The sequence below is a fragment of the Prunus mume genome, linkage group LG3 (assembly GCF_029339155.1).
Source record: "Prunus mume cultivar Tortuosa linkage group LG3, ASM2933915v1, whole genome shotgun sequence".
Taxonomy (NCBI): Eukaryota; Viridiplantae; Streptophyta; class Magnoliopsida; order Rosales; family Rosaceae; genus Prunus; species Prunus mume.
Window position 1 is genome coordinate 13,758,241 of NC_142700.1, and position 24,923 is coordinate 13,783,163.

Consider the following 24,923-nt stretch of genomic DNA (forward strand, 5'->3'; position numbering starts at 1 on the left):
TTACAGACTCGTCAAACTCACACATTTTATGGCTTCTGTTTTACATACAATTAGGCATCAATTTCCTACCTATCTCAATTGTGTATATCTTGTGAATGTTATGTTATTGAATTTTGTAGAGTATACCACCCGAATTTATGAACTATGTCAATGGACGATTGCCTCCAACATGTACTCGTCCTAGTGGAGAATGTTGGATAGTGGGTTTGGAACTGAGAGGGGATTGATTTGTCTTCCATAAGGGTTGGCAGGGTTTTGTGAAGGACCATTCTTTGGAAATTGCAAATTTTTTGGTTTTTTATTATGATGGCAAGTCCAAGTTTGATGTCACAATGTATGATCCAATTGGCACTGAGAAGGAATTAGAACCAGCCGAGAAGAGAAGGGGAAATTGAGCTCGAGTAGAGGAGGAGATCATTGAGCTTGAAACTGAAGAACCCGACGAAGAGAGTGAAGAAGATGCTCGTATATCGAACATAATGAAGTGTAAGTTGTTTACTATTTTACTTCTTTAAAGTTTGGGGAGTTTTGTATGACCTATATAGGTTCTTTTTTATATCATATCTTTGGAATTGTATAGGCAAGTCTGGAAAGAGGATTGCAACTGATGGTGGGAAAGAAAAATCAAATGCACATGTTGTGTTCAGATCGAAGCATCCATGCTTCATTTGAGCTATGACGAAGAACCACTATCGCCTAGTGAGTACTTTCTTCACCCAAATTTATAATCCAATTCAGTTATTGATTGGAAAAATAGTAAAAGAAATATTAGAAAACCTTTTCATGGACTAAAAAATGTCTACTTCAAGTATCTGAGCATTTTCTTTCTTTTTCATATTTTCAGAATATCCCAAAGGCGCTGGCTGTAGCTAAAGGTCTCATTAAGAAGAGTGTAAAGGTTGAAGATCCAAATGGGATATCAAGGGATGTTAAACTAAGGCTCGATGGAAAGGAACATCGCTGTGATCGTTTGTTCATGACAAAAGGGTTGTCAAATGTTTTCATGCAATCAACATTTCACTTGGGGACACACTGGTTTTTGAGCTTTTCAACGCGAAGAGCGGTGGAATGAAAATATATATTTTCAGAGGAAACACAGTAATGTTTTACTGGATGCCTCCAATGTCGAATATTAAGGCTGTAGTTGGCAATTGCAATGATCAGTAAATTTCAGGACTTATTGTGGGAAGCCACTTAGGAATTGTTCAGATTTATGTATGGTAGTTGTTGGAGAGAAACAATATCTGACTGATATGGGTGGCTTTAGATGTAAGATTTAGATGTGTGAAATGTGATTGATTAGCAGATTTCAATCGTTGCATTCCTTCCTTTGGGAAGATTAATACTAATCCATGTTTTATTATAAAATTACCTGGATGTAATGCATAAACTAAGTTTTCCCAAATGGTCTATGTTGTACAGTTTAACAATTACTTTTGCTTAACATTTATCTAGACCAAAACTGGGTTTTCCTCCTCTGGATTTTTAGATAAATCTGATTTGAGTCCATTTCTTGAGCAGTGTAATCAACAAAAAAGTGCTTGCTTGACAGGAAAGACCACAGATATACCAATCAACAAGCCTGGACCAAAACAAATCAAATGAAGTTACTAGCTAGCTGCTTTTTATGTAAATCAGGAACAAGGAGGTTGCCTTACCTTAGCATAAAGTTTCAACTTAAATCCAAGAAGACCAGAAATTGTCATACCAATCAAATAACAAGTTGCCAAATTTACATACGCAGCCAAGTGTTGCCACCCACATCCTCTAGCCACACCTGAAAAAACCCATAATCAAATTATTGGGCACCAAGAAAAAACAGAAGAAAAAAAACGAATTTGATGAAATGTGAGTGATCTCAACCTGAAAAGACACCTTGAACAGAATCAACAATTATAGAAATTGCAAGCAATGGTGTCATTGAAACAAAGTCCTCTCTCAATACTGCATAACTTGCATTGCTGTCAATGAAGAAGGCAGCCTAAATATTGTAACCAAACACAAGAGCCAGAATAATCGTGAAAGAAAGAAACACGGAGAGCTAAGAGTCACAACCATTGAATTCTTAGCTCTATCTGGATTGCCTGCTCCCAATTCATTTGACACCCTTGTGCTGCCACAATAAGTATAATTGATTTCAATGTATGAAATTAATAGAAAACTTGGAGTAGAAGAAACAGCTAGGAGCTTTTAGTCTACAAACCTGGCAGCAGCAATGAGGCCATATGTAATTTTGTAACCAATTTCTTGTGTATTTACACTGCAGATATAATTGAGCAAAAGCTGTTTTTAGTAACCAGAAAAACTAAGGAGAAATATATTAAAGCAGCTTACCACATTGCAAGTAGTGAACTTGTTTTTTGCAGAGTTTGGCATCAATCCACCTAAGAGCACTAGAATAATATACCTTCTTTTTTTTAATAGTATCGCCGCGGGCTATACCTATTTTGACATCTGGAGCCTGCCTAATCGCAACGCGGGTCCTCTATTATTTCTTTCAAAAATAGTATAGCCGCTCGGCTATATTCCATCGTCTTAATTTTTATACCATGTTAGGCCTTCAGATTTCACCGGCATAGACCTGTGCCGATGAACTTTCATCCGGAGAGGTTTTTAAGTTTTGTTTTAATTTTGAAAACATAAAATTAGTTTCTTTATTTTTGTTTTTTTGCCAACTTCTTTAATTTAATTTATGTAATTAAGTAATATCTTAGTCTTTTTGAATTACTTTAATTAGTAATTATGTTTTAATTATTATTTCTTTAGTTAATATTTAAATATGTTATTGATTTCGAAAATGACTTAATAAATAGTAAGTTACCCGTATAAAGATTTTAGCACTTTCCCGTTTAATAATGTATTATATACGTACGTACATATTTTTTAATAATACATCCGTATTTTGCAAACGTCTTAAAGACTCGGTAAAGTTCACGTTGTGTTTCACTAAAACACCCAAAATAGGGGTTAAAATTATAAAAAAAACCCAAGTACTATTTAAACATATAAACACACCCAAAACTCATCATTACACACACTCAAAACCCATTTATAAACACACCCAAAAAGTTGACTTTGAGGTTTATTTTGGGTGTGTTTCTATGTTTAAATAGTGCTTGTGTTTTTATATAAATACATGTCTAGGATTGAGTTTATTTATAAATTTGTATTTTTAAAATCAAACGTACAATACTCGTATTATATAGGCACATACGTAGTTTTCATGTTTAATACAAGTATTTTTTTTACAAAAAATTCAATAAGGCACACAAAATTCACATATTATACACATAATTCTCACATATTATTGAATAAAAATAATATATATTTAAAAAATTGTAAATAATTTATATTAAAATATAATATAGTACAACTCACTATTGTTAACCATACTTACCAAATCATCATAGTGCCTTGTTTATAAACACCTTTATAAGATTGTGGATTTTCGATGTGGGATTTTCTTACCCTAATCAGTAAATAATAGCTTTGAATTTTTATGGTTGTTTCAATTTTTTCCCTTTGATGAGAGAGCAAGAAAATATACCGGAGCAGAAGACTTTCAACTTGAAGAACTTTTTATTAAATGATCAAAAGTCCGTCACCAATAGTTTACATATCAGTGATGATAATATATATGGTCACTAATACGTTTAAATAATTATTAGATAATTAGGTTTCAAAATGCTGCACTGCATATAAACTTTTTGTGGTAATGCTAGAGGCACCAACTGATGTGGCATATGACATGGCATTCCATGTCATTTTCCACATCATCTATTTAATTACCTAAGGGTTAAATTCTTAACTTTTAAAAAATAAAATAAAAAATAAATGTTTCAACTTTGGGACCATTGTTGTCCTTGTTGCAGTCACCCAACCCACCGCCAGTACCAAGCGGCATATATTGTGGATGTAGAAACGAGGAAGATGTGTGTGTTGGATCCAAAGCCGACTATCTTTCTTGCTCGAGTTTTCATAGTTGATGAGACTCAGATCTGCTTTTTCGTACTAGTTTCATTATGTCTTTATTTTGAAGTTTATTTGGGTTGGTGAATCTGTATTATTGCTCTTTCTTCTTTGCACTCCAAAAGATATAGAGAAGATATGTCATGGCTCGAGACATCGTTAAAAAAAAATTAAGGAAAAAACTAATGTTATGGATTACATAGATGAGTATATCCATTGCATCAGATCTTCTTTCTTTTTCTTTTTTTTTTTTTTTTCATGTAAGGTTAAATCTAATGGTGTTCAAAAAACTGGAGTTTGTTTTAGCTAAATTTTTCCGCAAAAGTTGTGCGATGATGGTGACAGTACTACAAAGGAGTTATGGAGGAGCTGTAGAGCGACAATTGAGAGTGTTCTTAGGTCGTGACTCGTGGCTACGTTCAATGGATGATATATGAACATACAAAAGTTATATAAAGAGAGAGTTTTATTAGTGAAATCCTCTTAATCCAATCTTATATGATCCGAGTGTGCACCATAGAAGGTGATTTGTATTTTGTAGGTTGTAACGTGTGGCCTCCATTCTTGTACTTTCTTGTGCATATACATCAAATCTTGGTAAGATGGTCCTTTTGTTGGTTGTCAGTCCCGTTGTCCTTTCTTCTGGACCCCTATGGTCCAATGAGTTTGTGGTTACCCACCTTTGGATCTAATTTAAGGGCGAAGAAAAGACTGATTTTAAATCCGTATAAGGTTATTTCATTCAATTTTTATGACTTGTTCTTCTTCTTCACCACCTTTGATTCAATTTTTATGATTTGAAATCCTAGATTTGAATGATGGAACCCAGATTTGAAATCAAGGTGGGTGTGGGTGACCAAACTCCTTGGACCACAGGGGGGTCCAGGAGAACGAGACTGGTTTTATTGTACCTGTTGCTTGATATAGTCGAAGAATTTAATACTGCTATCTCATGAACGTAGACATATCGCCAAACCATGTTACTTCATGGATACTCTTATTTTGTTTTATTTTTCGATGAATGCATAAACTAAGTTTTCCCCAAATGGTAATTTGTTGTTTAACAATTACTTTTGCCTTACATTTATCTAGACCAAAACTGGGTTTCCTTCCTCTGGATTTTTAGATAAATCTGATCGGGGCCATTTCTTGAGCAGTGTAATCAGCAAGAGTGTGCTTGCTTGAAAGGAGAGACCGCAGGTTATACCAATCCACAAGCCCTGTACCAAAACAAAGCAAAACAAAAATCTGAATTCAGTGAACTATTTAACAAAACAAATCAAATGAAGTTAGTAGCTGCTTGGTAATGTAACACCAGGTTGCCTCACCTTGGCATATAGTTTGAACTTGAATCCAAGAAGACCAGCAATTGTCATACCAATCAAATAGAATGTTGCCAAATTTACATACACAGCCAAGTGTTGCCACCCACATCCTCTAGCCACACCTGAAAAACCCTAATCAAATTAATTTACACCAATTTATATATATATATATATATATATATATAGAGAGAGAGAGAGAGAGAGAGAGAGAGAGAGAGAGAGAGAACAAAGTTGAAATGTAAGTGATCTCTACCTGAAAAGACACCTTGAACAGAATCAACAATTATTGAAATTGCAAGCAATGGTGTCATGGAAGCAAACTCCTCTCTCAATACTGCATAACTTGCATTGTTGTCAATGAAGAAGGCAACCCAAATATTGTGACCAAACACAAGAGCCAGAATAATCGTGAAAGAAAGAAGCACGGAGAGCTTAAGAGTCGCAACCATTGCATTCTTAGCCCTATCTGGATTGCCTGCTCCCAATTCATTTGACACCCTTGTGCTGCCACAATAAGTATAATTTATTTTCAATGTATGAAATTAATAGAAAACTTGGAGTTGAAGAAACAGCTAGGAGCTTTTAGTCTACTAACCTGGCAGCAGCAATGAGGCCATATGTAATTTTGTAACCAATTTCTTGTGTATTTACACTGCAGATATATAATTGAGCAAAAGCTCTTTTTAGTAACCAGAAATAACATGTTACAGCAGAAAAACTAAGGAGAAATATATTAATTAAGGCAGCTTACCACATTGCAAGTAGTGAACTTGTTTTTGCAGAGTTTGGCATCAATCCACCTAAGAGCACTAGAATCTCAAAACCCCATTCCTCCAAACTAGAAAGCCAAAAAATAGAGAAAAAAATTGCTGGACTTAAACATTGACAATAAAGATCTGTAAAAGATAAAGTGTTCTTGTGTCACAGGGTCAGGCTGTTATGCTGTCAGACTATTCATCTCATGTATGTATGACAAGAGAACATTATTCGGGATATAAGTAATAAGAGCTTGAAGGATGTCCACTTACCATTCCATTGTTGCAGAGGGGAGGGCCAGGTTTAAGCCAGTGAGGATATAATCGAAACATTCAAACGAAAATCCTTCCCACGTACGCTCAAAAGTCTTTGTACAACTGACATTGAAGGCCAACATAAGAACAGATAACCATAGAGAAATTGAGGCTGCAAGTGGAGCTCCCAAGAACCCAAGAGCTGTCCAATGTACCAAACCATATGTGATGCCAATATGAAAAATAATCGCAATCACTGAGAAGACCATTGGCATGACATATACAGATTGTGTCTGAATAAATCTCAAGATGTTTTGCAGGAATCCATATGCAAATAATCCAGGGATCAGATGTTTCAAAAAGAGAGCTGCAGTTTTTGAAATTTGAGGATCTTGACGGAGTAAAATCAGTAAGGGCTCTGTATAGAACCAGATTATGGATATGATGGAACATAACAGGAAGGATATGATGCAAGTGGCTTGTAGATAAATCCCCAACATTCTGTACGACTTTGCACCAAAGCCTTGTCCGCAAAGTGTCTCAAGAGCTCCACTCAAACCAACCTAAACCAAAAAATAACAGACAAGAAAACAATTAAAATAAAAGGCCATCTATGATCTTATTTCACTTTATTAAAGATATCATGTTACAAACTGTCTGACAACCAAACATTTTCTTATGTGACTGGGAAATTACCACGAGCGCGAAACCAGTAACATTGGCCCATGAGTTGGCCAGGGTTGCACCAGCCAACTGAAGCTCACCAAGGTGGCCAGCAAACATGACTGAGACCAATGGGATCAAGGAAAAGAACACATTGGTGGGAATTATTGGCAATGAAAATAAGACCTGTTTTTTGGCCTCCTCAATGTCTAACAGGTTGTTCCACCACCTTCTTTCGCATCCTTCTTCTCCATGCCCACCTGCCTAACTAATGACTTAAAATTGGAATATTCGTGCAATTTTTGGATATCAAATTTCCAGAACTAAAAAGAAGAAAAAAGCAGATAGTACATCTGATCAGAAAACTTATGTTACTAAATAGAGAAGCTCAATAGGTAATCTGGTTATAGGGAAATGCATGCATCCAAGAAACCGATCAGCACACCCAGCACTCAAACCATTGTCCAAAAAATTTCAGTTTTGCCCCTCTGAGTGTATTCATGAAAATAAAACAAAAGCAGCTGATGACCAGTTTTTTACAGTATCCATACCAGAAAGAGTTATAACTGGAATTTTCTGAACTTAATTTTTAGCTAGATGTACTTAACTAGTGCCAAGTAGAATTGATTTTTGAGAAAATGCTAGCTAGAAAAGTAATACAAAAGAAAGGTTGAATTTCCCACCTTCAGCAATCATCTTCCCCGCAACCTAGAATAGATTATATAAATTGAACTTGTAAATTAAGCAGCTGAATTGTGAGGAAAAAAAAAATCAACAATAAAGAAGGTAAAAACTGTAGCCACAAGCTGGGAAGGAGAGGTCAATGGTGGTCACTGACTCAATGACAAAGATTTCGGAGAAATTATTACGTCAAATATATAGTCATGAACCACTGTATAACTAGAGTACAACAATAAAACTTTCGTTTTCTGATCTTCAAGACTCCAATCATAGACATTTTTATGGTATATTTGTTCTTTTCTTGGTCAAATTGTTTGGTACGTACTTCAATCATACGTTATATATATTTGTAATTTTATGCACTGCCTTATTCCATCCATGTGACTGTGTGTACACCAATATTCTGCTAAATTAGAATCTGGACTTTCCAGTTTCATCAACCAAAGAAAAAATAAATTGATAACTATAACATGACCAGAAAAGTGATCGAATGTGATAGGAACCAGAACATTAATGTAAAAACAATACCTGTTTTTCGGCCTCCACCAGGTCCAAGTACACTTTCTTCCATGACCTCCTCTTTCTTTTTGTTCCTTCTTCTCCATGACTACCTGCCTCCAATAAGGGTGTAGTAATATTTCTATCCTGAGTGACCTGTGTTTGCTAACATCTCCATCTCCTTTTTTTTTTTTCTTTTTTTTTTTTTCGTGTGGAATGCGATCCCTCACCTTCTTTTTCTATGGGATGCGATGTTTTTGAGCTTTGTTTTTCCTCCTCCTATACCTCCTGCTTCAGACACTATGCATATATATATATATATATATATATATTTCTTTTTGGTGTTGATAGTTTGTTTGTTAAAAACTATACGTGGTTTTAGATTTTTCTAAGACCGAAACAAAGTCCTTTTCATGGCTGATAATAAAGTGCAACATCCCCAACCTAAAGAGCAACTCTAGTCGACAATATTATTTATTTATGTGTGAACATTTGTTAGTTGTTGTCTTAAATGAGACCTATCGTGAGATTCATATCAATCACCGATTATCTATTACCTTAAATGAAACTGATCGTGAGACTCATATCAATCACCGATTAAAAACTATCCACATATACAATGATCATCATGTGATTCACAATTATCTATCATGGTTCTAGCATTTTCGTGTTTTAGATGACTACCACAATAATCTTAGATGTGCTTTGCTGCATAGGCGTATGCTTTTTCTCTTTCTCGTACAAAATCATATGAGGCTCGGTACCACTATGGTGGGGACCAGTGGCGGACGCAGCATCTTGTCTAAGTGTGGGCATAAATATTATATAATAATATAATAATATTTATTTATGTAACAATATTATATATTTATATAACTATTTATTTTATAAACACAAAATGCACGTGCCAGAGAGGACAAACTAAGTCATTTCTTGAACTGGGCCTTGATATTTTGTCAATTTTGAGGCCATGATATTTTGAATATGAGAAATTTGGGTTAAAATCTTGAAGGTTTTATTTATTTGTTGACCAAATATCTTATTTATGGTAGCCTACATGATTGAAGAAGAAATTAAGTGTAGGCAGCTGCCCACACTAGGCTCTATGTAGGTCTGTCAGTGGGGGGGACCTCACATAATTACATGAGCCAACAAATGCACACCTCATATAACCTATCTTCGAACTCTAATAAGTAAAAGATCCAATTAGAAAATGACAAGTGACTAGCTTTGAGTTTTTCTCTAAATAGGCTCTACATAGGTTTTTGTATAATATGTCGTGCTAAAATGGGTTTATTTGTAAAAACCTTTTTTTTTTTTTTTCAATACAAGTGATTGGGAGAGGGAGGTTTACATAAATATTCATTAAGTGTGAGAACTTTAAACCTTTGCCCACGTAGATGGAGGTGGCTTACTAGTAATGCATTGATGATAATATATGTTCGATAATACTTTTCAAGATGATTTCATAATTAGGTTTAAAAGCTCCATTAACTTTTTGTTTTAAGAAAAAGTGGGGTACATTTGAAACCTTGACCATACCTTATTCAGATATGGATGGCCTAGCATTTATTGAATTTTTGTAATTTATTCAGGAATTTGGTTATTCTCTGCTTCGATCGATATTATTGGCTTAATTAGCAAAAAAAAATTGTTGAGACACGTTAGATTTTTGACTTGCAATAGCATTTGTGAGTATGGTCAGGCTGAGGTTAAGGGCTGTCATGGCCGATTCGCACTTCATGTTTGGATCCCAACGGTTCTTTGCATACTCCTCGACTTCCTACCAATTCTGAAGTCAATTCCAACAATTAAGTTTTTGGAAAGATTTGTTGAACACATTTAATATGTAGGCACGTGTTTTAGCTGCTAACTGGAATGAATGAATGTGTTTGGAAGTATGCATGAGAGAATGAATCAAATGATACATGTATGTAGGAGCTCTGCGTAGCCCCACAGATTTCTGAAGTTACTTTATTTTTTTTAGGGTTTTTATCACAAGACGTCCTAAGGTTCATGAAACTACTAGTAACAATTCCTCATCTTTCTTTTTTGTTATTGTCTGGAATCATCCTTCATGTTAACCCCACACATTATTTGTGTACTTACTGCTGGATTCTATCAAAAAATATGTTAGTTTGCTTACGAAGCTCTCCGGTGAGCAGATTGACCCAAAAAAAGACATACACACAACTCAACCATGCTGAAATTTTCATTCACAAGGTCATCTACTCATTTTAGTTCAGGGTGCACTAGATTGGTAAAGCTTGAGCTTTGTGGATGTGAAGGAAGCTTTGACAAAATTAAGGCATTGTGCAGTGTTGGCAAATGTTGGAGGAATTGACTCTCTCATAAAGAATAAAATTGACAAAACTGACGAAGAAAGACCGAGATTGAATCTTCGCCCTTTTTCTCTGTTGGAACAATGGCGGGCCAGAGGCCCAAAGAAAAGATTGTTAAAAGAACATACTAAGACTTGGAGGCTGGTTCAGGCGGTACCAGATCGAGGAGCCCAATTCTTGAGCAGTACAGTGACCAAAATTATGCTCGTTTGACAAGAAATGCCAAACATTAGTCCAATCCACAAGCCCTGAAAAATCATAAGAGATTGAATTAAGCACAAACTTCAATATTGAAAAATACCAAGCTCAGCTTATAAACAACACAAATGTCTCTCTCTCACCTTGGCATGTAACTCGGTCGTGAGCCCAAGAAGGCCCGAAATAGCCATGCCAATCAAATATGTGGCCAGATTAACATAGCAGACCAACTTTTGCCACCCGCATCCTGTGGCCACACCTGAGAGAAAAAACCCCAACCCCAATCATTTCTCATGCAAATTGCAAGCACCCCATGAAAAAGAAAACAGGAAAAATGGAACCAAAGTTTTTTTATACCTAAAACAACACCTTGTAGAGGTTCAAGGATCACAGAGACCGCAACCAAAGGCGTCATGGATGCAAAGGCTTTTGCTCTTTCCGGTGTGCCGCCGAATAAGCCAGCCCAGAAGTTGTGGCCAATTGCCAGTGCTAGACCAAGAAGGAAAGCAAGAAAGCCAGACAACTTAAGAGCCACAGTCATGGCACTCTTAGCTTTCTCTGGATTGCCTGCTCCCAGTTCGTTTGAAACTCTCGTGCTGCCACAATATTATTATTTTATGTAAACAATTAATCAAAATTATATAAAAGCACTTGATCAATTGACAAAATTACTTGAAAAATAAATAGAGTGTTACTATTATTTCACCAACCTGACAGCAGCACTGAGGCCGTATGACACCATATAACCAATTAACTCCACATTGACACTATGATTAATATACATCAAAATAAATAAATAAATAAAACAAAAGAGTGTCCAAACGGGAAATAACAATTTAATTATTTGTATATAAAAATAAATAAAACTTACCATATCCCAAGTAGGGACGTGGTCTGTGTTGGATGTGGAAATGCTCCTGCCATGAAGACTAAAACCTCGAAGGTCCAGTCTTCCAAGCTGGATTGATTTATATAAATAACAAAAGATATACCAAAAGCAACCTACTTTAAATAATGAACATTTTGGAGGACACTTACCATTCCACTGCGGCACCAGGGAGGCCAAGCCTCAAAACCGCAGGGACGTGACTGAATGATGCCAGGGAGAAACCTTCCCATGTAGACTCGAATTTCTTTGAACGAAGAATGTAGACGGCGAACATAAGAAGAGATAAGCAGAGGGAAATGGAAGCTGCAAGTGGAACACCTCTGAAGCCCAGAGGAGTGAAGTGGACAAGATAATAGGTGAGGCCTATGTGGTGGCCGAGGCTGATGAAGGAGAATATAAAAGGGACGACAACAGCAGACTGGGTTTGAAGAAATCTTAAAACGTTCTGGAGGATGCCAAATGCAACCAATCCAGGAATGAACAGCTTCATAAAGACCGCTGAGAGTTTTGAGGCCTCTGCGTCTTGGTGTAACAACGAAATCAAAACTGGCTCCGAAAAGAACCAAAGTAGGGAAATAAGCAAGGAAGCTAGCAAGGATATCAGGCATGAGGCTTGCAGGTACTTCCCTAACATGCCATACTCCCTGGCACCAAAGGCTTGCCCACAAAGGGTCTCAAGCGCTCCACTTAAGCCAATCTAAACCGAGAGAGAGAGAGAAGAGAGAGAGAGAGTCAATTCTTCAATACATAATCCAATAAATTAAATTATGGTCAAATGTAAAATTACCCTTAACTAATTGGCAATGGAAAATTGCTAATATATTTATCTGGAGAAATTAATGAGTAATACTATTACCACAACAGCAAGGCCGGTGGCACTAGCCCATGACATGGCTAGGTTTGCAGCAGCTAGTTGAAGCTGACCAAGGTGGCCAGCAAACATCACGGACACCAAAGTGATGAAGTAAAACATTACATTAGTGAGAGTTGTTGGCAGTGAAAACAAGACCTGCTTCTTGGCCTCCTCCACATCCAACAACTTCATTTTCACCAGAGAAAATATAAGGTCTTTAGGAGAGAAGAAATTTTATAAAGAAGATTACAGGAAGAAGAAGAAGAAGTCTTACCCTCCAGTTGTGGCATGCGTAGGAAACTTAATTACCTTAAACATATATGGGAACTTGGGACCATTTTTTTCCCAATTTGATTTGGTAACCTGAATTTTGAAGTGCACCTTAACCAAATCTTCTATCTCCAAATACATATAAGTCTTTACCTCGCTGGTGTGGTATTTGGATTCTTAGAAAAAGACAAATATAGATGTTACAAGTATGTCTCAGCCATCAATACAAGTTCATACTAACTCTGAACCTGCACACAGAAAATCACATGTAGATCAAGAAGGCTCAGATGATGACACCTGTGTGTTTAGCTTAAATCTGTTGTTAGATGTTAGTTACTGGTTATTATTCATAGCTGGGTTTCTATCTTGTATAAAAGAAAACTACTGCAATTATTATTATTAAAGTGAATGAATTTACTTTTCTTTCTAATTTTCTGAGCTAACTTTCTCAGCATCCAAACACACAATTCCAGATTTCTCATCAATAGAGACTAATATATCATGTGTTAATTTAGTAGCCATTATATTAGAAGACGGAAGTGGCATCAATACATAATGTTCAATCCAAAGAACTCTCTCGAACACATGGAGAAATAAATTCTGAAACCCCTACATTTTAATTCATAGAGGGACAAATGAAATGTTAGAACATAAGAGGAAAATCATTTTCTGATATGTTATTCTTCTCCTTCTTGGAGGAATTTAAGCAAGACTGAATGTGTAAAACTTGGAAATAAACTCAAATGATAGCCTAGTTATTACGAGCAATTAGCCTAATCAACCGATCAGCTAAATTGCAGGTGAGTAGAATTGATACTGATCACTTTGAGGGGTTAGCCCACAGTGACTTGGATTGCTATATGGAAGTAGTCTTTTCGCAAATGTCTGTCTCTGTTGCAAGCAGAGCAGTCCTAGATTTGGCTTACTTTTTTGAGGACACTCCTATGATGGAAGTTCGTTGCATCTGGGCTTTCTTTTCACCACTGCATCCCTTCCACCTGCTAATGTGGCTGTTGCTTTACTAATCTCTTGTGGTCCTTCCACAATATTTTCATAACTTTCTCTTGGAAGTTTGTGTTTCCTTGTTCTAATAAAACCATCTTCTTATATTTCTTTTCCGTCATCTTTTCTCTCTTCGCTTCCATGAGTTGGTTTTCTTTCTGACGCTCCTTTAACTGGAATTAACTCTGCATCACCTTGAATTAATGAACAATCAACTTCTGCATGGAATTTTGCTTCTGAATTCTCCTGTAAAGTGAAATCCTTGCTATGAGTCATGTATTTTGGAGACTTCTCATCATTCAAACATGAACTTCTTTCGATGTTAGACATCTTGTGCTGTAGCCATAACATGGTTTTGCAATGGTTTAGGCATATGTTTGCGATACAAACCATTCTGACTAGGTAGGTTTTCATTTACTCCACGCGGTGACCCTGTAATTTACGGACATTATTAGGGCAATGATGATTTGAGCAAGAATGATTATGTCAGTTCATCGATTCATAAATATAAAAAATGTGGAAATACACAACTCCATGACCAAAGAAAATAAAACAGAAGAAAGAAAGGTTTTACAAAGAAAAGTAAGGATAGGAAAGGGAGACATATAGAAAGAGCTGACACATTTTGCAAGCCCTTCAGACTGTAAATCAACAACTTCTTCACCATCAGTTCTCCTTCGACTGAAATCCTCCAAATCCTCTTCTTTCCTCTGTTGCTGTTTTCAACCAGAAACCGATCCTTCCCACTTCTATTTTCTTTGCAAACAAATCTCCAAAACCATCATTTGTATCGAACACAGGAGATTCATACACATAGCTTGAGAGCCAGTTTCTGACGTCAATAGGCTCTAACAGATCAGGAACCAAGCACAAACAGATCAATAATTTCATTTCTTATTTTTTTGACATAAAATACCAAGAAAATAAATGGAAGCAGAGAATACGATTCAAAGATTCAATGCTGGCATACATTTTCTTAGTAGCCAAACAATTCAACGAAGGGGAAAATAATAACTTCAGAAATAAGTGAGACAAACCTGAAAGGAGGGAAGGTGACTCCGAAGGATCTTGAGTCTACAAGAATAAAATTGTGTCAGATTATTGTATATTTGGATTCTCAATAGAGACCGAGGGGAGAAAGAGACAGATTATTTGTGAGTGTGAGGAAAAACTATTTGCTTTTCGATTTAATGCACTTCTACTTCTTTGTTTAAGTAGATACAGGTTGTCAAACAAAGGATGTAAATCCTTCTTTTCTATAACTGGGGATTGATCTTTATTTTTTCTTTCTCATTAGTTATATCCTGCAATCACTTCTAGATCTTCAGAATAAGGGTTTACTGACTAGGTTGTTGAAATCTCTAACAAAAGGAAGATGAAAAAAATTTCTTCAGAAAAAGGAAATTAACTATAGAGAAAAGGGGAGATACAGAAATAGTACCTCGCTTAAAGGCTTCTTTTCCTGCTCATTATCTCTCAGAGAGATGTTGCAATTTGTACCTCGCTTAATATCTTTCACAGACTTGGGAAATTGAAGAATCAGTGACTGAGAAGTCGTGGCTTTGAAGGTTCTGCTTCGAATACCTCTCCATCAGCTTTTGCAGTTTGTTGAGTTTGTGTTAGTACTTGATTTTAGAAGATGGGGCACAAGTTTGTCCCGCGTTTTATTTTCATTTGAATCTCCAGCGTTCCATTCAAAGCAAAGTGAGAGTGGGAGACAGATACACACAGGAGTGAGATCGAGAGAGTTAAGTGTGGAGAAGATTATCTTGATGATTTGTAGCTTGTAGAGGTGTCTAAGGGCCGGACCAAGCTCGTGCCATGCGCAGGCTGATCCAGTCTGTTTGACCCCTCTAGACTCTAGTAACTTGTAACGTGTGTCTACGTTCTTGTTATGTTTTGTATACATCAAGTTTTGGGAATTGGTTTGGTAACATTGTTCTCTTCTTGTAAGCCTTGCACATGATTTGGTGTATTTGACGTTGCGTTCTGTGAAAAATCTTTTAGTTTGTTGACACAGTATGAGTGTGAGGCCCACAAGTACAATGATATAGTACCACATAGATTAAATAAAATATACCTTTTTTTCAAATGACGTAACACGTTACCAAACTAGTAGAGATGGAGTCCACCAATACAATGAGACTCACCTCTATTAGAGAAGTATACACAATGTGGTATATAAATGTGGTAAAAGCTAACATTTTTCTTTCTTTATTTCTTGCTTATATTGGTTGAGTTCGTAATTTCATATTCTATTATTAATCTATATCTTAACAATTTCATCAACGGCAACCCCACCCCCTCACACCATCCCATTTCAGGTTTGACATGAGATGGGAGAAGTTCCAGAACTGCAACTCATGGGTATTCAACTATGTCAACTGTACTAATCCATATTTTATTATGAAATTAACTGAATAAATGCATAAGCTAAGTTTTCCCAAATGGTCTATATGTTGCTACAGTTTAACAATTACATTTATCTAGACCAAAACTGGGCTTCCTTCCTCTGTATGTTCAGATGAATCTGATTGAGTCCATTTCTTGAGCAGTGTAATCAGCAAGAGTGTGCTTGCTTGAAAGGAGAGACCGCAGATTATACCAATCCACAAGCCCTGTACCAAAATAAAGCGCAACAAAAATCTGAATTCATTGAACTATTTAACAAAACAAATCAAACGAAGTTATAGGGCTGCCTTACCTTGGCATATAGTTTGAACGTAAATCCAAGAAGACCAGCAATTGTCATACCAATCAAATAAAAAGTTGCCAAATTTACATACACAGCCAAGTGTTGCCACCCACATCCTCTAGCCACACCTGAAAAAACCCATAATCAAATTATTCACCAAGAAAAAAAAAAGAACAAAGTTGATGAAATGTGAGTGATCTCAACCTGAAAAGACTCCTTGAACAGAATCAACAATTATAGAAATTGCAAGCAATGGTGTCATTGAAGCAAAGTCCTCTCTCAATACTGCATAACTTGCATTGCTGTCAATGAAGAAGCCAGCCCAAACATTGTGACCAAACGCAAGGGCCAGAATAATCACGAAAGAAAGAAGCACAGAGAGCTTAAGAGTCACAACCATTGCATTCTTAGCTCTGCCTGGATTGCCTGCTCCTAATTCATTTGACACTCTTGTGCTGCCACAATATGCATGTTTTGTTTCAATGTATGAAACTAATATAGAAAGCATATAATGAAGAACTTGAAGGAATTCGAACTTGCTGGGAGTTTTCGATCTACTAACCTGGCTGCAGCACTGAGGCCATATGTAACCATGTAACCAATTTCTTGTGTATTCACACTGCAGGTATAGTTGAACAAATGCTGCTTGAGTAAGGCAGAATGAACATGTTTTAGAAGATGACTAATTCTAAGGAGAAATATATCGAAGCTTACCAGATTGCAAGTAGTGAAGTGGTTTTTGCTGAGTTTGGCATCAGTCCTCCCATGAACACAAGAATCTCAAAAGCCCATTCCTCCAAACTAGAAACACAAATAAATAACTAAAATGATGGCGTCATGAACATTAAATATAAAAATAGAGGATAGATGTTCAGATGTCACAAAGTGTGCTTTATGTTGCCATACTATTAATCCGATATATATATATATCGATCATGTAGAAGTTTGTCTCAATGTACATGTGTATTTAGCTACAGATAGATAATATGTTAGATATTTGGCAAGAGAACGTTACTTGAGATGAAAATAAATTTATTTTAAGGATTGTACGCTTACCATTCCATTGTTGCAGAGGGGAGGGCAAGTTTTAAGCCAGTGAGGATATGATTGAACGATTCTATCGAAAATCCTTCCCATGTACGCTCAAAACTCTTTGTATAATTAACATTGAAGGCCATCATAAGAACAGATATCCATAGAGAAATTGAGGCTGCAAGTGGAGCTCCCTTGAAACCAAGAGCCGTCCAATGTACCAAAACATAAGTAATGCCAATATGAATAACAAAGGCAATCCCTGAGAAGACCATTGGCATGACATATACAGATTGTGTCTGATGAAATCTCAAGATGTTTTGGAGGAATCCATATGCAAATAGTCCGGGGAACAGAAATTTCAAAAAAACAGCAGCACATCTTGAAATTTGAGGATCTTGATGGAGTAAAATTAGTATGGGCTCTGTATAGAACCAGATTATAGATATAATGAAACAGAAGAGGAAAGATACGATGCAAGAAGCTTGTAGATAAATCCCCAACATTCTGTACGACTTTGCACCAAAGCCTTGCCCACAAAGTGTCTCAAGAGCTCCACTTAACCCAACCTAAACAGATAAAAGATAGACAAGAGATACAATAGTGTTATTTGATTTTATGTCACGTCATCAAAAGATACAATATTACAAACTGTTTGACAAGAGAACATTTTCCAATATGACTAAGAAATTACCACGAACGCAAAACCGGTAACGTTGGCCCATGAATTGGCCAGAGTTGCACCAGCCAACTGAAGCTCACCAAGGTGGCCAGCAAACATGACTGAGACCAATGGGATCAAGGAGAAGAACACATTGGTGAGAATTGTTGGCAGTGAAAAGTAGACCTGTACTTTGGCCTCCTCAACGTCTAACAGTTTGTTCCACCACCTTCTTTTTGATCCTTCTTCTCCAAGCCCATCTGCCTAGCTACAATGTGGGTGCATTAGTAATGTCTTAAAAATTCATTTTTTGTGCAAATTTTGTTCTTAATATTCAATCAAAAGATAGGCCTAATAGAATTGATTTGCAAGAAAATGGTAGAAAAGAAAAATTAACAATAAACAAAGTAACACCAAAGAAAGGTCGAATCTCTCACCTTCACCGATCATTTTCTCCGCAACCTAGAAGACGAATAATAGAGATTGTAAAAAATGAACTTATAAATTTTGACCCAAAAAAAAAAAACTTATAAATAAAGACAAATCAACAATAAACTAAGAAGATAAAAATAGTACCAATTTGTTTTTAAATAAAAACTCAATGACAAAGTGGTCCGAGGAATTCATATGGCGGATGATAAACATATATAGTGTGAGCCATTGCACTATCATAATTAAATTAAGTAGAGTACAACCAACAAGAAGAGACTTTTGTTTTCTGATCAAGAATTCAATCATGGACACTTTTTGGGTATCTATTTCTTCTATTGGTGAAATATTTAGGTATGTACTTCAATCATAAACTTTCGAGTTCGAATCCCCTCTCTACATATGAATTTAGTCCACTACTTTATCCATACTGTTTGGTAAAGTTCCTAACTCAAAAATAAAATAAAAATACATGAAATGTTTTTAGGATTATGAATAGATTAGATCCTACCCTAATTTACCCAAAAGAAAAAAAAAACAACTCAAAACCATACATGATATGTTTGTGTGCAATTTATACACTGCATTATTCCATGCATGTGATTGTGTGTGCGCACTAATATGCTAAAACAAATAATTTTGGATTTCCCAGTTTCATCAACCAGAAAAAGAAAAAGAAAAATTACTGGGAAACGATCGAAAATATATACAATACCTGTTTTTTTTCCTCGTCCACGTCCAGGTACAGTTTCTTCCATGACCGCCTGTTTCTTTGTTTTCCTTCTTCTCCATGACTATCTGCCTCTAATAAGGCTGTAGTAATATATCTATCTGAACTTTCGGAATCTGCTAACATCTCCATCTTCCTTCTCTTCTTTCTTTTCAGGTTTTTAGAGCGGAATCTTGAATAATACGAATGAAAAGTTAAAACAATGTCGTGTACATAGACACAATATCAACAATAAGATCAGCAAGATCCTTGTTGGAAATAGAAGATCAGCAAGATCCTGCTTCTATATAAAAACACAAATGTTTTCTATGCATTTTATTTTAGAAAAATTAGGTATTAGACATAATTATCCTTACTAATTAGTTTTGAGACAAACAGTATTTCTGTTTTGGTTTTAATACCTAGGAATTGAATTTTGTTTTGGATTTGGCCAAAGAGGAGGCCCAGATTCATTGGCCCACCTTACATTAATTACTAAAAACACAATTATACCTTTTTTTGTTTAAAAGCCTGACCCAAATTCGTTGGTTTCCCTTTTTGTTGATCAGATCTCTCCCTCTCTCTCTCTATGCAGCAAAGATGACCACGTCGCCATGATCTATGATCATCAATCCAAGATCAAGAGACCGATCTGCGATGAAATTCTAAAGCTGCTTGACTCACGGCTCATTCCTTCCGCCTTCACCGGCCGAAGTCAACCAACCTAGTTTGCAATAATTTCTCAGTTTGACTGAGTTTACTAATCAATTTACTTGTGAATTAGTTGGTTTTGAGGATTCTGAGGATGATCAGTCGTCTTTGTGATTGATATGGATCCTTAAAACGTTTCGTTGGCATTGTTTGAATTGGATCTCTTGGCGGACACATGATTTACAGGAAACACAGAAACGATTTTGGTTTGAATGCACGTGAAGGAGGGGAGCTCTTAGATAGGATACTTGCAATGTATTTCTTCTGGTGCCTATTTAATTTGAATGCACGTGTCTTGAACTTGTTATGTTTTGGTTGTTCTTGATGGACTGGGATATAGGAGAGTCATGGGAAAAATGGTTGGTAATTCAACAGCAACTGGTGCCCTATCATATTTTAAGGATATTCTTATTCCTTTCTTCAGGGGTGGGAAATACACGGAGGATGATGCAAGGACTGTCATGATACAAATATTAAATGTTGTTGCGTTTTGCCACCTTCAAGGCGTTTTGCCATCTTAAACCTGAGGTAGGATATATGTCCTCTGGAGTTGTAACTTGCATTGATCATTTCATAACTGCATTTTTTTTTCAAGCATTTAGTTGTTGTTTGTAACTTGCATTCATTTCACATTCATGTATACTCATCTAAGTGTATCTTGTTCAGAATTTTCTGTTTTCGTCAAAGGATGAGGATTCACAGTTGAAGGCTATATAGACTTTGGCTTGTCAGATTTTGTCAAACCAGGTTGGTCGTCAAAGGTATGTTGTCATTCATCACTTTAACACTTTTGATCCCTATAATTTGCATGCATTTGATGTCTACTTGATTTTTTGTCTGTAATTTTACCAATAATTTCATTTGAATTTTGTTCATTTTGTAAATACGAGTCTTTGAATATTAGGATTCAGATCAATTTGTCATGGGCGAGTGCTTGGAAATTGAATGTCAAATTGTGTTTTTTGTTCAATTTTATGAACGAATCCAAAATATGGAGCTGGTACACACAGTATGTTTCAAAGGGTCTCTAATATTGAAATTCTTATCAAGTTTTGGTTTAGCTTTTTGGTGCATGGGTTTGAAGTTTTTGATTTGGAAATGGTATTGCAAAACTATATTGTACAGGTCCTGCATTATAGTTTTGCACAAACTACATTGCAGTTTTCATTTAATTACACTTGGATTTTGCTCTTTCCTTGGCCTTCAACCTCACCAATTTAAAGAGTAGATGCTACCCATATGAGGAATTGGGTGGGCAAGAGAGCAAGGAAACTCAAAATTGGACTTTTGGAAACTGCATTGCAGTTCCAGAAACAAAGTATTTTACCAACATGTCTTGAATAAAAATGTAACACCCTGACTCCAAATTTATTTCTAATTTTAATTAAATTAAGAGAATTATGAATTTACCCTTGGGTTAAGGGTAATTTTGGTCATTTTCTTATCCGAAAGAATTTCGGGACCACGAGTGGTTTGATTGCGTAGGTAGTACTGAGATGAAACCGTAGACATGCGGTACGCTTGAATCGGAGTTGTAATGAAGATTTGGCGATCAAAATAAGTTCAGTGGCGCTACTGTAATTATTTCAAAGTAAGTTTGAGTAAAAATCAGATTTTCAGTTTTTACCCTTCACTTTCTCTCTCTTCCTCCTGCGTTTCTTCCCTCTACGTGCTCTGATTTCCCGTACAAACCGAACAGAAACCACCGTGCCGCCGCCGCCACAGTCCACCTCACTCGAGACGGTCCCATTCGAACCACCACCTTCTCCTCTCTCTTCCCCCGGCCAAAGACTCCTGGAACCCTCGATATTCGCAGAAAATGCGAAACGTCGCCGGATTTGACAGAACTTCCAGCCGCTCGAATTCTCTCCTCCGACCACCATTCCGACGGGTGAGGTGAGGTTTCTCATCCATTTTTCGAGTTCTAGCTGTCTGTTGCATACGTTTTGATCAATTTGTAGTCTAGGAACCGATTTGAAAAGCTAGGTTTTGGCCAATTTTCAATTTGAAATTCCGGCCAGTTCCCGTATGAATTGGACCTTGTGGTAGTTGAAGAAGATGCTTCATTTGTCGAGTAGTATCTAGGATTGGAAGGGTGACTTGTGATTTGGAGATTTTCCATTGCCGTAAATTTCTCTACACACCCATGCGCTGCCGGCGCGTGTGGCGGCGCTTGGGCAAGGGTAGTGGAGCTGCATTTTATCCTGATGAGATCCTTAGGTTGTCACGAGTGCGTAGGATTTTACGGATCTTAATTTGGATGTCGTTTGAATATCGAACGGATTTCGCATATTGTGCGTTATCCAGGTTCGATAGGTTCTAACGTTGGATCGTTTCCAAATTGAAGTATGTTGATCTAGGTACTCTTAGAAACCTATAGCAATTCGCGGATCGTGAATCGGAGCCCCGGATGTTCCAATTCAATAATTCGAAGTTTGGGGATTAGCGATAACCGTACGATTGGAAGCGATTCCCAAACCTGTCGGACCTTAGGATATTCCATTGGACGTACACGACCGGGAACTTGGGGATTTAAGTATTCTCTTTTGTGAATTTCCGTTTTGAAGTGCGTTATATTAATCAAGAGTTCATATCTCGAAATAGGTACTTCGGTCGATCATTCACAGCAGGCAGGACCTCTCGGGGCCGGGCAGCTCGGGATTATTTGTGAGTGGACTTTGTTTTCTATCATTCGCATGATTTTATTGATAAAAGATTTGTGCATATATTTTTAAATGGTAAATGTGATTTAATAAGTATTTGGTTGATGGATTTGGATATTCTTATACGTATTGGCAATATATTTTGAGTATGGATATATGTGAGTATGATGAATATGTTTATATGGATTTTGGGATGTCTATCTATATTGTCTATGTATAGAGTATGAGGAGTTATTGTGGTGAGATTGTGGAAAGATATGAGTTTGAGGGATGGTTATGAGATGTATGAGTATGTTAGGTGAGTACCATTCCCTAGTTACTAAGTTTCCCACACACGTCGTTGGCAGTGCCGGTGGGGTGGGAAGGCCATGAGATTGTGGGTCTCACACATGTCGTTGGCGATGCGTGTGTGAGACACTTCCTATACGTGTCGTTGGCAATGTGCGGCGTATGGGAAGAGTATGTATATTGCTTAGTATTATCACACACGTCGTTGGCGTGCGGTGGGGTGATGATGTCTGCGCGTACGACTTGTTATGAGATTTGTGAGCTACACGTGTCGTTGGCAGTGCCGGCATGTGAGCTATGGAGTTCCATCCCCCGGTTAGACTACTCATCCCTAGACGCGAGTTAGTGCTCGAAAATCCTGCGTACCAGCCAAACAATCCCCCGATTGGATTGTTTCCCCGGTACATTAGTATGGAGAGAAGTATATGTTATATTATAGTTATAGTTATGTATATATATATATATATATGTATATGGGTTGATGAGAGTTGCATATCTTTGGGAGTGGAGTTGTGGTTTTGAGATTTGGAGATTTATTGGACTTTGGGATTATGTGTTTTGAGTATTTGAGTTATGAATTGTGAAACTGTATGCTAGAGCATTATTTTTACACAGTAGGGTTATTATGTTGTTTTAAATGCAAACTTTATTTTTGTCCACTCACATATTTCTGTTTTGCGCCCCCCAGGCAGTAGTTGCTCTTGGAAGCGTTCGAGCAGGTTGCGAGCTCAAAACATTTCATCCGTAGATAGGACTTGTGTAAATTCCTTCTACTCAACTGTTTGTTGTAAACAAATTCTGTTAGATGCTCTGTTATCGCCCATGTTAGGTTGTTACTTGAGGCCGGAGGCCACTTTACTTTGGATTGTTGTATGTTGAAAGCATGTTGGCTGTTGGGATTTATATTATGTAAATTATGCAGGTTGAATGTTGTTGGGTTTGAGCATTTTACAGGGGAGACTCTGCCAAAATTTTGGTAGGATGTCTCGGGTTTTAGTAAGTGGGCGGCATCAGTGTCATGTCGGCACCAAGACAAGGTCCGCTTGGTTTGGAGAAATTCGGTCTTGTTAAAAATAAATAAAGTTTTGTTTTTTTAACTCTAGAGCTGAGCATTTTTGCCCAAACTCAGCATTGCAGTTTCCATTTTTGTATTGCCGTTTCCATTTTTGTATTGTAGTTTCCATTTTTGTATTGTAGTTTCCGTTTATGCATTGCAGTTTCCACTTCTACATTGCAATTTCCGTTTCTGCATCGTAGTTTCCATTTTAGTACTTTCATCTTGGTTCCTCCATTTTGCTTCAATAAAATTAATTTTTGTTTTTGTAGCTGTTTTCGTTTTTGTTTTATGTTTTTGACATTAGATGACTCCTACTTGCGTCGAGCAGGTACAGCCACTTGTTAGCTCGACGTCCAAGCCCATTGGAGTAGAGACACTCGCCTAATCCCTGACGACTTAGCCCGGTTTTTGTACTTGTTACGTTCCATAATCAATAAATACTACTGCCTTTAATAAAAAAAATAAAAAATAAAAACATAATTGATATCTACATTGTATTTTTGTTGCAGTTTCTGTTTTTATTTGCAGTTTTTGTGTGAATAAGTGTTGAAATGATTTTTTTTTTTTTAAACCCATTGATTGTTTATATAAATATTGTATAACTAAATAAATATTACAAAATCAAGTTTGGTGTAGTAGTTTGTGAGTGAGCTTTCCTCCCTTGAGGGTCAAGGTTTGAGTCCCTTAAATGACACAAAACCTTTTTTTTTTTAAAGGTTCGAGTCCCTTATACTAATTAAATTAAATTGTATTCCTATCTTCTAAATTAGTAAACTATATTATCTTTTAAAACTAAAGCTCCCTTTTATTTTTTTGTAAGGTTTTCTATACGGATTCCTTTCTATACGTACCGCTTTTACTCAATAAGATATTCTAGCCTACAGTTATTTATTTATTGTGACACTAATATCATCAATCAAGGATAATTAGCCACACGTATATACTGCCATCATAAATTAACAAATTATATCTTTATAT

The 24,923-nt window shown here is 36.5% G+C and overlaps 5 protein-coding genes and 1 long non-coding RNA gene across 8 annotated transcripts; 1 reads left to right on the top strand and 5 right to left on the bottom strand.

Moving 5' to 3' along the window:
* Positions 1-449: 449 nt before the first annotated feature.
* LOC103326186 (uncharacterized) lies at positions 450-1,313 on the top strand. Its single transcript, XR_513677.2, has 3 exons — positions 450-486; positions 581-699; positions 845-1,313. It is a non-coding gene; the product is annotated as an uncharacterized LOC103326186 (long non-coding RNA).
* A 137-nt stretch (positions 1,314-1,450) lies between these two features.
* On the bottom strand, positions 1,451-2,390 carry LOC148918800 (protein DETOXIFICATION 18-like). 2 transcript variants are annotated; one of them, XM_089049451.1, is made up of 6 exons: positions 2,335-2,390; positions 2,204-2,260; positions 2,056-2,113; positions 1,864-1,961; positions 1,659-1,777; positions 1,451-1,582 (listed from the first exon to the last, which is right to left on the bottom strand). In XM_089049451.1, the coding sequence occupies exons 2-6, from the start codon at positions 2,223-2,225 to the stop codon at positions 1,574-1,576; spliced, it is 306 nt and encodes a 101-aa protein (XP_088905577.1). In that variant the 5' UTR covers positions 2,226-2,260; positions 2,335-2,390; the 3' UTR covers positions 1,451-1,573. The 2 variants fall into 2 exon arrangements, with proteins under 2 accessions (XP_088905577.1, XP_088905576.1); XM_089049450.1 differs by having other exon boundaries at positions 1,498-1,777.
* A 2,544-nt stretch (positions 2,391-4,934) lies between these two features.
* LOC103326187 (protein DETOXIFICATION 18-like) lies at positions 4,935-7,801 on the bottom strand. The gene is made up of 8 exons (XM_089047661.1): positions 7,651-7,801; positions 7,001-7,227; positions 6,323-6,867; positions 6,046-6,132; positions 5,890-5,946; positions 5,548-5,798; positions 5,298-5,416; positions 4,935-5,189 (listed from the first exon to the last, which is right to left on the bottom strand). The coding sequence occupies exons 1-8, from the start codon at positions 7,661-7,663 to the stop codon at positions 5,058-5,060; spliced, it is 1,431 nt and encodes a 476-aa protein (XP_088903787.1). The 5' UTR covers positions 7,664-7,801; the 3' UTR covers positions 4,935-5,057.
* Positions 7,802-10,520: 2,719 nt separating this feature from the next.
* On the bottom strand, positions 10,521-12,667 carry LOC103326318 (protein DETOXIFICATION 19-like). 2 transcript variants are annotated; one of them, XM_089048855.1, is made up of 7 exons: positions 12,432-12,667; positions 11,725-12,272; positions 11,558-11,644; positions 11,397-11,453; positions 11,044-11,282; positions 10,830-10,945; positions 10,521-10,736 (listed from the first exon to the last, which is right to left on the bottom strand). In XM_089048855.1, the coding sequence occupies exons 1-7, from the start codon at positions 12,618-12,620 to the stop codon at positions 10,635-10,637; spliced, it is 1,338 nt and encodes a 445-aa protein (XP_088904981.1). In that variant the 5' UTR covers positions 12,621-12,667; the 3' UTR covers positions 10,521-10,634. The 2 variants fall into 2 exon arrangements, with proteins under 2 accessions (XP_088904981.1, XP_088904982.1); XM_089048856.1 differs by lacking the exons at positions 11,397-11,453; positions 11,558-11,644.
* Positions 12,668-13,347: 680 nt separating this feature from the next.
* Positions 13,348-15,539, bottom strand: LOC148918801 (uncharacterized). Its single transcript, XM_089048710.1, is given in 3 exon segments — positions 13,348-14,111; positions 14,370-14,774; positions 15,142-15,539. Coding segments are annotated over 2 exon segments (693 nt in total). The 5' UTR covers positions 14,592-14,774; positions 15,142-15,539; the 3' UTR covers positions 13,348-13,640.
* Positions 15,540-16,063: 524 nt separating this feature from the next.
* Positions 16,064-19,548, bottom strand: LOC103326188 (protein DETOXIFICATION 18-like). Its single transcript, XM_089048711.1, has 8 exons — positions 19,233-19,548; positions 18,122-18,352; positions 17,452-17,996; positions 17,110-17,196; positions 16,958-17,014; positions 16,600-16,850; positions 16,405-16,523; positions 16,064-16,318 (listed from the first exon to the last, which is right to left on the bottom strand). Exons 1-8 carry the CDS (start codon positions 19,377-19,379, stop codon positions 16,187-16,189), a joined length of 1,569 nt encoding a protein of 522 aa, XP_088904837.1. The 5' UTR covers positions 19,380-19,548; the 3' UTR covers positions 16,064-16,186.
* Positions 19,549-24,923: the final 5,375 nt, after the last annotated feature.

Bases quoted from the DNA above. Each gene is read 5' to 3' on its own strand.
- LOC148918800 (XM_089049450.1), bottom strand. From the start codon at position 2,225: ATGGCCTCATTGCTGCTGCCAG. The intron at 2,114-2,203 runs GTTTGTAGACTA...TTATTGTGGCAG, and splicing joins GGCCTCATTGCTGCTGCCAG to CACAAGGGTGTCAAATGAAT. The intron at 1,962-2,055 runs GTTGTGACTCTT...CTTCATTGACAG, and splicing joins ATAGAGCTAAGAATTCAATG to CAATGCAAGTTATGCAGTAT.
- LOC103326187 (XM_089047661.1), bottom strand. The intron at 6,868-7,000 runs GTAATTTCCCAG...TTTTTGGTTTAG, and splicing joins TTACTGGTTTCGCGCTCGTG to GTTGGTTTGAGTGGAGCTCT. The intron at 5,417-5,547 runs GTAGAGATCACT...AGGGTTTTTCAG, and splicing joins TGTTCAAGGTGTCTTTTCAG to GTGTGGCTAGAGGATGTGGG.
- LOC103326318 (XM_089048855.1), bottom strand. From the start codon at position 12,620: ATGAAGTTGTTGGATGTGGAGGAGGCCAAGAAGCAGGTCTTGTTTTCA. The intron at 12,273-12,431 runs GTAATAGTATTA...CTCTCGGTTTAG, and splicing joins CCACCGGCCTTGCTGTTGTG to ATTGGCTTAAGTGGAGCGCT. The intron at 10,737-10,829 runs GTGAGAGAGAGA...ATGATTTTTCAG, and splicing joins CGACCGAGTTACATGCCAAG to GGCTTGTGGATTGGACTAAT.
- LOC103326188 (XM_089048711.1), bottom strand. From the start codon at position 19,379: ATGGAGATGTTAGCAGATTCCGAAAGTTCAGATAGATATATTACTACA. The intron at 17,015-17,109 runs GTAAGCTTCGAT...CTATACCTGCAG, and splicing joins ACTTCACTACTTGCAATCTG to TGTGAATACACAAGAAATTG. The intron at 16,524-16,599 runs GTTGAGATCACT...GGGTTTTTTCAG, and splicing joins TGTTCAAGGAGTCTTTTCAG to GTGTGGCTAGAGGATGTGGG.